Genomic DNA, 14,244 nt, shown 5'->3' with positions numbered 1-14,244 from the left:
CCTACTACCCAATCATTCCACAATAAGTGCAAATGAATCTAGAAAGTAGGGTTTCGCTTTTCGTTTCCAAGTTGGAGCAAATTAGGGTTTTCACGCGTATCCGTAGTGTAATTATCCGGTACGGAGCGAGAATCAAATTTGGTACTTAAGAGTGACTTTTGGATGAAAAATAATATGTGATTAGAAGCAATAATAAAAAAGTTAGTGAATAGGAAGTAAAAACCCTAGTATGTGTGATTTAAGGAAAAACGGTGCGAACCGACGTGTATCGTGTACTACCGATTGAACATCCCACTTGACTACCATTTCCTTACCAGCACATAACCTTGATATTGGTGGAAAATATCCCCCCTTATAGCTATCCTCTTGGCCAAAAAATTGGACTCAAAATGCAAGGAAAGAAAAAAAAAATTTTGGATGGTTTTGGTAGTGCCAAGTGTTGGCAATTTGTGGCTTTGACTAAACTTAATTTTCTTACCTTCTTATCTTGCAAATTAGCTCATTCTTCCTCATTTTTTTCCGGTTTGGCCGAGATAAGAGAGAGAGAAAGAGAAACAACCTTCTTTCATCTTGATTTGCACCATTTGAATGAAGGAAACAAAATTCTAAACCGATTAACTTGTGAGTTGTGAACTTGGGAAGCTAAGGGAACCAAAAATTTCAAGAGGAGGTGAAGTATTATTCTTGCAAGCCCTTTTGTTGAGGTATAAGGTCTGACCCATGGCTTTGGTTTTTTTATTTTTGTTTAACATGTTATATAACTCATGTTTTGATTAGATTAGTAGCTATACAAGTTGTTGTGATGATTTTGGGATGATGTATGTAAGCTAGGGTTTGATTAATTTCCTTCTTATACTTGTTGTAGGAGTGGTATATGATGTATATAGACTTGTATAAGAGGTTGTGGTAGTGATTGAATCAAGAAAATGAAGAGATTGCCCTTGAAATCCCAAAATTCCAGATTTCTGGAATTGTATGCTTCAGTTCTATCCGATTTCAGTGCCCTATGTCAGAGGCCGAATTAGGCTTGGCACAAAACATAAAAGTTGTAGAGAATGATATTTTATAATTGCTTACAAAATTTCAGCTCAATCGGAGCAACGTAGCCTGTGAAAAGACCAAAATACTCTCACTGCCCTAGGATACTTCCAGTGATCAATTTTAGACAATTCATCCAAATTGACCGTGTCTATTCACTATGATTCGTGCTGATTTAGCCATTTTCCAAAACATAAAAATTTTAGTACTCTGTCTTAGCTTTCTAACGCCTCTAAGAACGCCTTAAACGGACTTTGGTAGCCTGAGATATAACCATTTAAAGGTAGTACGGTTGATTAGCTGAGTAGTTAGAATTTGGTTCTGTAAATTGGGAATTTGATTAGGTTACACTAGAAATTTGACTAAGTGATCTTCATAAAAGTTGTATGCCTTCGTCTTAGCTTCGAGACGGTATAAGTTGTACCCTAATCCGATCAATGTAGCCTCAATTGTGTCCGTTACGCAAAACCCTATCAAATTTGTCTTTTACTAAAACTCATTTCCGTACTTGTTGTTGGCTTGATTTTTGTCCTTGTATTGTCTTGAGCCTATTGAACGGCTATTGAAATTAGATTGTTGTGTGTGTACTTTTGGGTTTGAATGAAGAAAATAATGAAACCATAAATGGTTGGAAATAGGAAAATACAAAGCGCATGCTGCCCAAATTTTCGCTCGAGAACTAGAGAAATATACTTGCGACTTGGGTAAAGTTGATAAATGAATATCACTTGAACCATCTAGGACTTTTGCTACCTTGGTTATCGAGGGTTATACGTTAGAATCTAACCGAATTTGTACCCTTAGGGAAAGCGGTAATAATCACTATAAATCCGTTTTCCTTGTACTTTCGACTCAAAAGTTATTTCCAAATATACATCTTACAAAATTTTTCAGTTTGAAAAGCGAGCAACTGTTTCACGACTATTTTCCCAGTGAATTGCAATTTCTTGATTCTTATTGAACGAAACGTCTAAGTTTCGAATCTTAGTTGATTTTCAAAATCCTTAAATTCAAGTTTTATCGCAGATTCGGACTCCAAACCCAGAGTACCACCCAGACGCAAACACTAAAGGCACTACTTTTGGTGAGTGCTTCCAAATATCTGATTGAACTTGATATTTGTGATTTATCTATGACCAATGTGATTATACGATATATAAGTGATTTGATCGGGCAAGGGTGTATTTTATCGCACTTGCCCTAATAAGAATTGTTCTTGTTTACCTATTTCACTTGACTTGTTCTACATGTATATGAATTGTATCTTATCTGGAATTCCAGAAACCCTGTGGCTAGTTAATCGAGTCGAGCCGGCAAGGGTCTGGTCGATTAGATAACGAACCCTGGGTAACTAGTAATGTCGAGTGGAGTGTTATCTCCTTGGCTAATTGGTATACTCGAGTATTACCACCCTTGTTTCATGTGGCGTGCGGGCCCGGAAAAGGGGGTTGAGTGGTGGACGGAGACTGGCGTGAAGTGGGGTATTATTTCTGGACTGGTTATTACTTGAAAGTTGACGGAGTGTCAACTACTAATTGATCAAGCTGGGATGGAGCCGAGACATGAGCCACTGTATCCTTATATGTGAACATAATCCATATATTTCTTGACTACTTGAAGTATTATCTCCTTGATTGGACTTGTTTGCTCGCTATTTCACTATTTCACTGTTATTACTTTGTTTGATGGCCAATTTAATATTTGGAATTTCACTGAGTTTTGACTCACTCCGTTAGTTTTGTTTTCCTTACAGGAGTACGAGCGAGGCGTGAGACGTGTAAAGACTAGCATAGTTTAGTTGTTTTGACTTTTGACTTGTACTCGCGCTATTACTCGAATAGAATGTTTTGTATCTGGATTGTATACACTTTAAACCAGTTTGGGTATATTGGGGTTTTGTATCTTAATTGTGCATCAATGTAAATTATAAACTTGAATTGCGATGTTATTTATAGTCCACGGATGTATGCGCGTGACATGAGTGAGTGAGTCATGACGAGAGTTGGACAGACGGTCCGCCAAATCCTTTGATACGCCTTAGGGGAAGGTGGGGTCGTCACAAAATCTTTGTTAGGACTACTGTATTTTATTCATTGCTCTCTAAGGCGAGTTGGTTTGCGTGACCTGGAAACCAAGTTTGTTTAGTTGAGGTTTTTGAATGAACTTTTGAGTTATATTGGACTATTTATATACTTCCAAAAGATCCAACAATCTAACGGGAATTGTTTGGATTACAATTTTCTGGAGTTTTTTTTTTTTTGAAAATATACTATAACGATTTCAAATATGCGAAATAAAAAAATGATTAGAAAATGTGTTTACGAGAAACACAGAAAATTTTTGGTGAAAACTGGCTTTCCAAACAAGGCCATTAATTAATGTCATCAACATAGTACTATTGATGATAGTTTTTTGCAACACACAAATCAGCAAATCAAAATCAACACTCGTGCCATACATCACTAGTAATTAATACTTCTGATCTTGATTCTACAAAGGACATGAAGCAATTCTTCATCTTCTTCTTCTTTACAAAAATGTCGCATTGATCATGACAACCCGCATAAGAAGTTGTTAATAATTTTGTTGAACTGCCGAGCTCGTTCTAGTTGAGGCACATGCGAGGTTTTATTTATGATCTCCAATCTTGCCTTCTCTCCCAGACACCTGCAAATGGAAAACCCATCATTAGTTCATTAAACCCCAGTTTTTTAGATCAATTTCCTAGCATCACAATAAAGAGTTGATGGGTGGAAAAGAGGAGTACATACTTCTTGAGCTCATATGCTTTCTCCAACAAAAATATCTGGTCATGGTCTCCCCAAACAACTAAAACTTCCTGCAGCCAAAATTTGCAGGTTTGGATGAAGGTACTGAATTAATGACCTTAATAGCATGATTAGTGATGAGGCAGTTAGTATTAGTTAAACAAATTCAACAACAAAAGCTGTAGTCCATCAAGGATGAAGCATTCAAGATATATATACATACCTGTTTAAGAGGGGTTATGTTTACTTTGTCATCTCGTCCAAGAGTCAATCCCTTTAAGAGCTCCATCTTCTCCTTCCTGTTCTCACTGTATAATTTCTGCATTTCCAATTGTTAATTAATTCCCACAAGGATGTCATATTCCTTCTAAAGGGTCAATTACCCTAGAGAATATACACAACTTAAACGTGCTAATATAATGAATGAAATTTTAATTTTTTGACTCATGGAGCCATGATCATGGGTTAATTTTTGGCATTTTTAGCCATCTCGAGTTGAAATCTACATGCCAAGATTCACAAAGAAAAAAGAAACGTAATCTATGTACTTTTGAAGGATAAATAAATCGTTCAGAATCACTAAAATTTACAACGTGCGCCCCGTATTTTTTAATTTCTAAACGCCCCATATAAAAATGCTAACTTATTGATGAAAGTCTCATCTACAATATTCATGATTATACGTGTTCTTGAAAGATCATTCTGCATTTGAAAGGATAACAACTGCACTTGAGAACTTCTAATGGCCATCGATATGTCCAAAGAGAAAAATGCAGTGGTTGCTTTTGCGTATTTAAGAAGATGGTAGGGCATAACGAGTGAAATCTTTATGAGTTTGTTTCCTACCACAGGAAATTTTTTCCAATGTTTGACAAATTCAGTCATCATAATAAAGTTCATAATTTCCCTTTTAGGATAAGCTGGCCCGCCACAAAATAGCTATGATGAGCCACCAAAGTTAGACTGGCTTTTCATAAACTGGCGAATTTCCTGACTCTCCCAACTGCCCAAGAAGTAAATTAGACTGGCTTTTCATATTGCGATGGAATCAATGCTTGAAGCTGCAAATTTAAGGTTCAAATTCCCACCTTCCACAAACAACCAAGTGACATTGACCCACGAATTTAAGAACAGACCCCTAAGGCCAAATTGTTGTCATTCATAATTCAAGCCGGTGGGCTTGGCAACATTATCTTATACATTTTTTTTTCCAACAATTCATCCTTTTGACAACACTTGCACAGCTATTTATTGTTGGGGCCTTGGGGGCACAAGAAGTTTGACAATTTCTTATCTAGGTTTGGTTTATTTTAAATCTATGACAGCTCTTTAGTTTAAGTATGCTAATCTTAGCTATAAGATCGAGATTATAACTCCAATCATATTAATCTGGTTTAAATAGTTTTCATTCCATCTGCCGTGTACAACATCACAGAAACAAAAAATCTAGAGACAAAAGCAAATGGGATTGATTTTTAAAGAACTTCTATTAAAATTATGAATTTTGGCTTCCACCTTTCAACGTAGATTGATTGAATTTTAACCATGATCTAAGAGAGAAAAAGAGCGACCAGCAAAAGAGTAACAAGTTTGGTTTTGACAATTTATCCCAATAGAGACAAGAAAATTAAATTGCATATGTTTGGATGTCAAATTTTTTCGAAATAATATTTCATTTGTATCATAAACACATTTTTTAATCCACATTTTTATCTTAGATACGTTAAATCACAAAAAAAAATGCTGCAGTAATTATTCTGAATAATTATTTGAAATAATAGTCTCTATCCAAACAACATATATGATTAATTGAATACTCAAAAGTCTAAACCACTAATGCTTTAGTAGTTGCAACAAAAAATTAGAAACAATCCTTTGACGTGATTGACAATGACTTGTTCATACATAAAGTAGTCCATTGTACTAATTAATTCAATTAATGATCTAATGCAAGCAGGAAAAAATCGGTAGGTATGAAGGAAGGATTCAAGGAACATTACAATACACATACCTCCAAGAAATCATTTAATAAGAAATCTGGGGCGTACGGACGCCTGAAAACTGACAAACTCAACAGAGTCCTTAACTGCGCGGAATTTGCTGGCAGCATCAGGTCCTCAATCCTCTCCTGCTTGGCCCTCTTCAGAAGCTCCTCATTATCTTTCCTCCTCAAGTTAACCCCTGAGCTCGCGATCACCACTTTCTCCACCCGTTCAGCCCACATGGACGCCAGGTGGTACGCCACGAACCCCCCGTAACTGGTCCCTACAACGGAGTAGCGATCAACGCCAATCCTTTCCAGCATTTTGCCGACACAGACAGCTTGGAAAACCTCGGACCTTTCGGGGGACTTGGTGGCCGAGTCCCCGAAGAATACGAGGTCGGGGACGTAAAGGTTGTATTTGTGCGCGAAGTAGCTGATCTGCTGGCGCCATTGCCAGACCCCGTGTGGGCCGAACCCGTGAATCAGGATCAATGAAGGTTTAGTGGGAGAAAAGGTTTTTGGCGTCGGACCCCAAAAATGCATGGTGGTTTGGTCGTCGATGTTTGTTGCTTGAGAGGCTAAACCGGCCGCGGAGATGCACCGGTGGAGAAAGCCGCCGTAGAGGGTGACTATGCTTAAACAAGAAGCCACCATTTTTGGTTGTTGGTGTCGGATGAAGAAGGATCCTCAAGCTTGGCCTTGGAAGGATGGGATGGGAGTTGGGGAGTTGGGACTTGGGAGGCGGAGTGGATTCTTGATTTCTTTCTTGGGGGGTTTTGAGTTTGAGTGTCTTGAGGATGGTGGCACACGTTAATGGTTTACATAATTAGATTGATGGGTTTGGTATATACTTTTCTTGCTGATGTAACTTCTTTCTTTTCTTTCTTTCTTTGTTTTTTTTTTTGGGTGAATGTGACTGACTTTCAAGTCCTTGTATCGTGGTTAGTTGGCTTCAAAATTCATGAAGATTGGATTTTCCACACACACACACACACACACACACGCATAAATGTACATATCTTCACATGTGAACCAAATTGCTGTTCATGAAACTTTAAAGTAGTGCGTGCAAACAAGGACCACATAAGAGGTTTTTTTTTTCCTAAAAAAATAGAAAAACTTTTCTAATAATAAGCCTCTCTGAAAATAATTGTGTTTGGATAGCAGTTTATTTGAAATACTTATTGTATTACTTTTTGTGATTGATGTGATGTACGTGAGATACAAAGTGATCGAAAATATAATTGAGTTGAAATTCTTGATGTCGTGGATCACGGGTCTTATTAATGAGATTTAATTGTGGAGGTATACCGGCAATTAATTGAGTTTAGTAGGAGATAAAGAGCATGGGAGCGTCATGAGACTCATGACAAGATGGTGTTCGGTGGTGCCTACCTTATGTGGCAAAGGTGGTACAAAAAAAATCAATGCTTGAGTATGATTTTTTTTAAAATTTCATTCCTACCTTATGCCTAATCTACTATTGAAATTTGGGGAGAAAAAAAAAGAGTTTGCTTTTGGAAGAGTGAACAATTAAGTTGTGACCCACTAGACATATATGAGATGTCATGGAATAGGATTAATCCCATTTCTTGACTGCTCCAAGGAATAATCTCCAGTATGTTTGGATAGTAAATTATTTAAAATAATTTTATGAAAATGCGATGTATGTGAGATAGAAATGTGATTAAAAAATATGTTGATGATACAAGAAAGTCAATGTGTGTAAATAAGGTAAAAATAATCTGTAATCCAAACATTTTTTAACTGCTCTTTTTTTTTATTTCAACAAGAATTATTGGTTTGCAATTGGCACCTAAAAATCTTAATTTGGATATTTGTTAAGTACCAAGTCTACCCAAATTAATCAAATTGTCAATATGAAAAATTATACCAAGAAAACAATAACTTGATATATATATATATATATAATTTGTGCATTTCTTTTTTCTCGAATTAATGAATATTCAACAATTCTTGTTTTCAACAGTATATAAAATGCATGCATAAATATATATATGTGTGTGTGTGTGTGTGTGTGTGTGTGAAGTAGGGTTGCAAACGAATCGAGCCGCTCGCAAGCGGCTCGAGTCAAACTCGAGCTCGAGTTCGATCTCAGAATATTAAGCTCGTTAGCTCGCGAGTTTAGGTATATATATATATATATTATATATTTTTTTTATTTTTATTTAATAATAAAATTACGTATATTATATATATTTTTTTATTTTTTATTTTCATAGTAAAATTACGTATATATCCTTAATATTTTATTATTTATTAAGAAAAAATATTATTTTATTTATTTTTTAAAAAATAAAATAATTATTTTTTATTTTTTTTCGAGCTCGAGCTCGGCTCGGCTCGGCTCGTTTGCAGCCCTAGTGTGAAGTACCCACGATTAAAATCTTACCTACGTTACTGTAGGCTCTTTAGAGGTGAGAAAGAATGAAGGATGCCTTACCAACTTTTTTTTTTTTTCATCACTGTGGGTATCCGGGTTTATACCCGACTAATTTCACAGCACTCCAGCAGAGCAGGTCCGACCGATACTGAAGAAGATAACAACTGGATTGCTATTCGGGATCGAACCCAAGTGGAACTCACCTAAGGAGGTTACTTCCACCAACAGACTAATCCAGCGCGGGCGAAGGATGCCTTGCCGACTTGCTAATACGTTATGGAGAGGTTTTTCTTAAATTATCGTAGTACTATTTAAGGGTTTCTCGAATGAATCACCATGAAAACAGTCCCAGCATCTCGATTACTGGGTCTTTTTTAGGACTCTGAATCTGTACGAGTTTACGGGGCAGGGATAGTTGTGTAGCAACCGTTCCTGAAAGATTGAAGGCCAAGATTGACATTGAAAAAAAACATAAGACTCTGTATATTATTTTTAATATCACGTGTGAAACTCATAAAATTAGTTTTATGTCTATTTTGTTTTTAAAGTGATTTATATCCTGCACAAATGAACTTTTATTTCGTTTAATTGAGCAAAACCGTTCTGTACAGCTGTCATTGCCCTCTCCCATTAATTTAATTCTACTATTTGCTGCAATTTGGCCTGAAATTGGTTTCTAGTTGTGCGAATAATTCATAGTTTGAACAAAGTCCTTTTCATCAATTTGCATACGGTCTGGTTAGGCCTGTGGATAGGTTTGACGTTTATAACTGGGAATTAAATTAATCTTTGATATACTGATAGTGTATATACCATCACCATTGAATTAATCTTTTATATACTGACAGCGTATATAATGTATTCACAGTACATGACTGTGGATAGGTTTTATATACACTATCACTATTGGATTCACGATAATTCATCTGAATTTAAATTTAAAATCTAAATTTTGTTCATGTATCATGCATTCATTCAATCGTGACAGTATATATAGTGTTAGTGTATATAAAAAAGTTGCACTCAACTGAATTTATAGAAAATGATGGTTGTGTGATAAGCATGTAAAACCTTCCCTAGTGTCCACTTGTTTGGTTTAAGTATCATGTCATACGCTTTTTATTGTGTGATTGGTGTATAATCGTTTCAACTTGCTTGGAATGTGCAGTGACCAGTGAGTGGTGACTCAACTATGAATTTTTTTTAATTAAGTTTGAATGGAAAGACTTTAATAGTGTAGTTCATTTGTCATCTGTTTACTAAAATATTTTTATTCATTTAGTATTAATAGAGTCTTTCCAATTATGAAGATAGTACAATACTATAAAATTGGCCACAGTGTCAAACACATAATGCGTAAGGGTACTGAATCAATCATGCTTTGAGAAACTTAGGCCCCGTTTGGCAAAGAAGTTTTTTGAGTGTTTGTTTAAAATTTTGTAACTTACTGCAGAAGAAATTGTAGAAAAAAATTCTGAAGTGTGTAAATTTTTAGATATTTTAAAATATATAGCTTAAAATTTTTGAGAATTTTTTTGAAGTTACAGTAGTTAAAGGTATTAAAAAACTTGTAACAAGTAGTCTTGGCCAAAAAAGAGCCTGTTTGGAAGCCAAGTTTTTTAGCTACTAGTTTTTTAACAACTTTTGCTACAGGAACCAAAAAAAACTTATCAAATTTTTTAACCTACACACGTCAAAATATCTAATACACAAAAAACTTCCTATTTTCTTCTTCTTTCTCCCATATCCCAATCCACCACGCCATCATCGCCGACCACCACCTCCGTCGCCAGCCATTGCCGCCGCCACCTATTCCGGTGCCGGCATTCCTCTTTTTTTTTTTCTCCTTCCTTTCTCCTTCTCCCTCTCCCCCTCTTCTCCCCCTCCCCTCCCTGGCCACCCTCCCCACCAACGTTGAACAGTCATCGCCAACCCTCGGTAGAGGTTAACGGGGGAGGGAAGGGGCAAGGGGAAGGAAGAAGAAAAAAAAGAAGAGAGGAAAGAAAAGAAAAAAAAAATTTTCAAAAAAATTTTTCATCTTAAAATTTTTTTTAAAAAACTTCTACAGTGCACTACAGTAATTTCTAAAAAACTCAGGTTCTAAACGGTTTTGTCTGTCAATGCACATAGATGGTAGATTGGTCCAAGTTACAGCTGTGGCCATTGGTATCAGGAAGAAACGTGAGATTAAGAAGACTTCTCTTGGCTCCAAATGCCTCGAAAGATCAGCAGATACAAGTATCAATATACAAGGGGTTAGGCGCATCCAGCTTTCTATTAGATCTTGTATACTCTTTACAACGGCCGACAGTCCAGAATTGTTTTACATGCATTGAAATATTTCTTGTGTTTGGGAGAGAGCTCAACTAGGACATGATCATGGTAGTCAACCGTTGGATATAGATTTGATGTTGAATAAGTTCGAGTCAAATTTAAGCGTTGTTGGATAAAAAATTCAAGCTAAGTACGAGTATAAAAACAAGTACCTCGATTATTTTGCAAGTTTGATCGAGTAGTATATTCATATATTAGTTTTAATCTTTATTTTGAAAAGTTACTTTTATTGTTAAAAGAGATATTAAAATTTACCGAAAACCTTTCTTTAATCGAGCTTGAATCCGAAAAATCTAGACCCTATAGATAATTAAGTTGAGCTCAAGTTTTAAAAGTTTTGCTCTTTCAACAGTAACATATTAATCCCTCTGGGCCAATATTAAAACTTGCCTATAATACCTTGGCAAATAAAATCCGCTTGTGAAACAAATCTGCTTGTGCATTTAAAAAAAAAAAAAAAGTAGAAAAAAAAAAAGAAATACGTCGCCTGAGAGATTCGAACTCTCGCGGGGAAACCCCATGTACTTAGCAGGCACACGCCTTAACCACTCGGCCAAAGCGACATGTTGCTGTGGAAGTCGATTAAGGAAAATGGAACTGAAGAGGACGCAAACGCAAAGGACTAAATTAGATTCCCTCTATTAGCTGTGATTAGTTGCTGCAGCAGAAAATAGTACGCCGTTTATGGTGAATTTTAACAAGAGATGTTAAAATTGTTTTGGGAGTAGAAATCGAATCAAGTGAAACACTAGCCGGAATATTACTGAAAGTCATTGAAAAAGGCGGGGATTGGGGAATGGCGACGGTGCAGGCAGTAATGGGGAATCTGTCGGCGAGTGATCGGCGAATACTAACGGCGGTCAACACCGGAGCCTCCACCTTCTCATTTATCGGTTCCGGATTCATAGTGCTCTGCTATTTGCTCTTCAAAGAGCTCCGCAAGTTCTCCTTCAAACTCGTCTTCTTCCTCGCCCTCTCCGTAAGCATTATTCAGCTTCCTGATACTAATAACTACCTCAACATATAGTACTTAGCATTCGTCACATTTTGTGTTGAATTTCCTAAACGCTTAAGCTTTCTCTGTACTTATTCCTCGAAAGGTCTCAAATGTTAGGGTTTTATATTTAGATGGACCATTTTCGTTAATTTGATTTATCCTGCTAGAAAGATGGAAATTTGGTTAGACAATTAACTGTAAAATCAGACCTGAATTGGAATTGTTGATGATGAAAAATGTGACTTTTGGAATCGTAATGTCCGGCTCCGTTTAAGACACAATAATTGTAGACTATTGGAATCAAGCTATTCGGTTCTGAGAGAGAGAATCAAACACAGCCGTAAGTTAGTCATTCGAAGTTCTTTTTGATGTTGTTTTTCATGTGCATATGGTGATTTCCTTTTCTGCTTATTAAGGCTCTATTATGATGCCGTTGTTGACGCCATATATATTGTTACACTTGCCAAAACAGTGAGATCTTCGTAATTGCACGTGTGAGATGTGATCCATATTGTCAATTTGGCATCTAGAGTAAGTGAAGACTGTTGTTGTGTGTTCATGATTGCATGAGCGGTAATAATTATTTGGTGAAAGGGTAATAGTTATGTTAACCTTCAGCTGTTCTATTGTTTTTCCTTTTTATTCTTCCAATTCAAATGTTTAGTAATCTGTTCAATTATTCTGCCCATAATAGGAGGAGTATGACCATCTATTTGCGTTCTTTTTTGGTTGCAGGACATGCTGTGTAGCTTCTTCAGCATAATAGGGTAAGGAAGATGCCACGTGGGGGTCAAGTTTAATCAGATTCTGATTTCATTTCTTTCTTATAAGTTTTATATATGTGATAATCGATTTCTCTGGTTCTGCAGGGATCCATCAAAGGGATTTTTCTGTTATGCTCAAGGCTATACCACACATTTCTTTTGTGTGGCTTCTTTTTTGTGGACAACAACAATTGCTTTTACACTTCATCGAACCGTTGTTAGACATAAAACAGATGTGGAAGATTTAGAGCCCATGTTTCATTTGTATGTTTGGGGTATGATGTTAAATTTAAGAATCAGTTCTCGCTTCTTTCAAAGCATTCATCAGAATGGTTCTTCTGGAATGCAGAAGTTTCTTTGTCCTAATGTTTAGCCACCATGATGTCAACCTTAGTGCTTACTGCATGACATTTTCATACTTCTGGTGTATGCGGTAGCTAACTTGGATGATTTTAACAGGAACTTCAGGAGTTGTGACTGTAATACGCTCTATCAGCAATGACCATGGGCATATAAGTCATATAGGAGCATGGTGCTGGGCCCAAACAGGACGTACAGGGAAGGCAAGTATGATTTTTGTGGTATCAAGTTTGTCTGCAATTTCAATGCTCTGAATTTTGGTTCATTTGAGTACTTATTCTCAAATTTTTACTTCAATCTGCAGGCGGTTCACTTTATAACATTTTATGCTCCTCTTTGGGGTGCAATTCTTTTTAATGCTGTCACCTATTTCCAAGTAATACGCATGTTAAAAAATGCAACCCGTGTAAGTGACCAGTTCAGATATTTTCTTTGGCTCAGCATTTGTTTTTCTTTGGGGGTTTAGGCATTGGATATTCAAAAGTGGCATTTTAACAGTCAAGCTTGTAGTAATCTGATCTTTGGTGTTTCAGATGGCAGCTGGCATGTCGGAGAGGATATTCCAGTTTGATTCACGGCCAGATGTAAAGGTAGCCTGCATTTCCTTTGATCATTCTTTGAAGCATACGCAATATTTTTTTTTTGTTTTTAATGATATCATAAAAGCGGAAATATTTGGTTGTAGTCATTATTGCCCATGAGTCAACTAAAACTTGTGTCTTCCTTTATGTCAATGACACTTGTGCACAGAGGTTATTGTTTCTAGTGAGTCAATCATTGCAACCCCATATGGTGCTGATGCCCTTGGTTCAGTCTTCTTTGCCTATTTATAAATGAATTATGTCCAGTTCATGTTTTCTTCATTCCTTTGCTAATTCTCTTGCAGTGAAGCTACTTAATACTCAAACTTCCTCCAGCTTGTTCCACCCTAAACCCTAAACCCTAAACCCTAAACCCTAAACCCTAAACCCTAAACCCTAAACCCTAAACCCTAAACCCTAAACCCTAAACCCTAAACCCTAAACCCTAAACCCTAAACCCTAAACCCTAAACCCTAAACCCTAAACCCTAAACCCTAAACCCTAAACCCTAAACCCTAAACCCTAAACCCTAAACCCTAAACCCTAAACCCTAAACCCTAAACCCTAAACCCTAAACCCTAAACCCTAAACCCTAAACCCTAAACCCTAAACCCTAAACCCTAAACCCTAAACCCTAAACCCTAAACCCTAAACCCTAAACCCTAAACCCTAAACCCTAAACCCTAAACCCTAAACCCTAAACCCTAAACCCTAAACCCTAAACCCTAAACCCTAAACCCTAAACCCTAAACCCTAAACCCTAAACCCTAAACCCTAAACCCTAAACCCTAAACCCTAAACCCTAAACCCTAAACCCTAAACCCTAAACCCTAAACCCTAAACCCTAAACCCTAAACCCTAAACCCTAAACCCTAAACCCTAAACCCTAAACCCTAAACCCTAAACCCTAAACCCTAAACCCTAAACCCTAAACCCTAAACCCTAAACCCTAAACCCTAAACCCTAAACCCTAAACCCTAAACCCTAAACCCTAAACCCTAAACCCTAAACCCT

The 14,244-nt window shown here is 36.7% G+C and overlaps 2 protein-coding genes and 1 non-coding gene across 3 annotated transcripts; 1 reads left to right on the top strand and 2 right to left on the bottom strand.

The window, feature by feature from the left end:
- Positions 1-3,375: 3,375 nt before the first annotated feature.
- On the bottom strand, positions 3,376-6,592 carry LOC113707211 (uncharacterized). Its single transcript, XM_027229422.2, has 4 exons — positions 5,818-6,592; positions 4,030-4,125; positions 3,810-3,877; positions 3,376-3,705 (listed from the first exon to the last, which is right to left on the bottom strand). The coding sequence occupies exons 1-4, from the start codon at positions 6,442-6,444 to the stop codon at positions 3,588-3,590; spliced, it is 909 nt and encodes a 302-aa protein (XP_027085223.1). The 5' UTR covers positions 6,445-6,592; the 3' UTR covers positions 3,376-3,587.
- Positions 6,593-11,009: 4,417 nt separating this feature from the next.
- Positions 11,010-11,091, bottom strand: TRNAS-GCU (transfer RNA serine (anticodon GCU)). The gene has a single exon. It is a non-coding gene; the product is annotated as a tRNA-Ser (tRNA).
- LOC113706729 (G-protein coupled receptor 1-like) lies at positions 11,071-13,545 on the top strand. The gene is made up of 6 exons (XM_072062338.1): positions 11,071-11,507; positions 12,261-12,292; positions 12,395-12,564; positions 12,749-12,852; positions 12,954-13,055; positions 13,183-13,545. Exons 1-6 carry the CDS (start codon positions 11,325-11,327, stop codon positions 13,348-13,350), a joined length of 759 nt encoding a protein of 252 aa, XP_071918439.1. The 5' UTR covers positions 11,071-11,324; the 3' UTR covers positions 13,351-13,545.
- Positions 13,546-14,244: the final 699 nt, after the last annotated feature.

The sequence above is a fragment of the Coffea arabica genome, chromosome 8c (assembly GCF_036785885.1).
Source record: "Coffea arabica cultivar ET-39 chromosome 8c, Coffea Arabica ET-39 HiFi, whole genome shotgun sequence".
Classification (NCBI taxonomy): domain Eukaryota; kingdom Viridiplantae; phylum Streptophyta; class Magnoliopsida; order Gentianales; family Rubiaceae; genus Coffea; species Coffea arabica.
The sequence above is the reverse complement of the archived record's forward strand: the minus strand, read 5'-3'. Positions and strand labels throughout refer to the sequence as shown.

Excerpts from the sequence above, each read along its gene's own strand:
- LOC113707211 (XM_027229422.2), bottom strand. The coding sequence starts at position 6,444 with ATGGTGGCTTCTTGTTTAAGCATAGTCACCCTCTACGGCGGCTTTCTC. Across the intron at positions 3,878-4,029 it reads ACATAACCCCTCTTAAACAG|GAAGTTTTAGTTGTTTGGGG; the intron begins GTATGTATATAT and ends TTTTGGCTGCAG. Across the intron at positions 3,706-3,809 it reads AAAGCATATGAGCTCAAGAA|GTGTCTGGGAGAGAAGGCAA; the intron begins GTATGTACTCCT and ends TTCCATTTGCAG.
- LOC113706729 (XM_072062338.1), top strand. The coding sequence starts at position 11,325 with ATGGCGACGGTGCAGGCAGTAATGGGGAATCTGTCGGCGAGTGATCGG. Across the intron at positions 12,853-12,953 it reads AAACAGGACGTACAGGGAAG|GCGGTTCACTTTATAACATT; the intron begins GCAAGTATGATT and ends TTCAATCTGCAG. Across the intron at positions 13,056-13,182 it reads TGTTAAAAAATGCAACCCGT|ATGGCAGCTGGCATGTCGGA; the intron begins GTAAGTGACCAG and ends TTGGTGTTTCAG.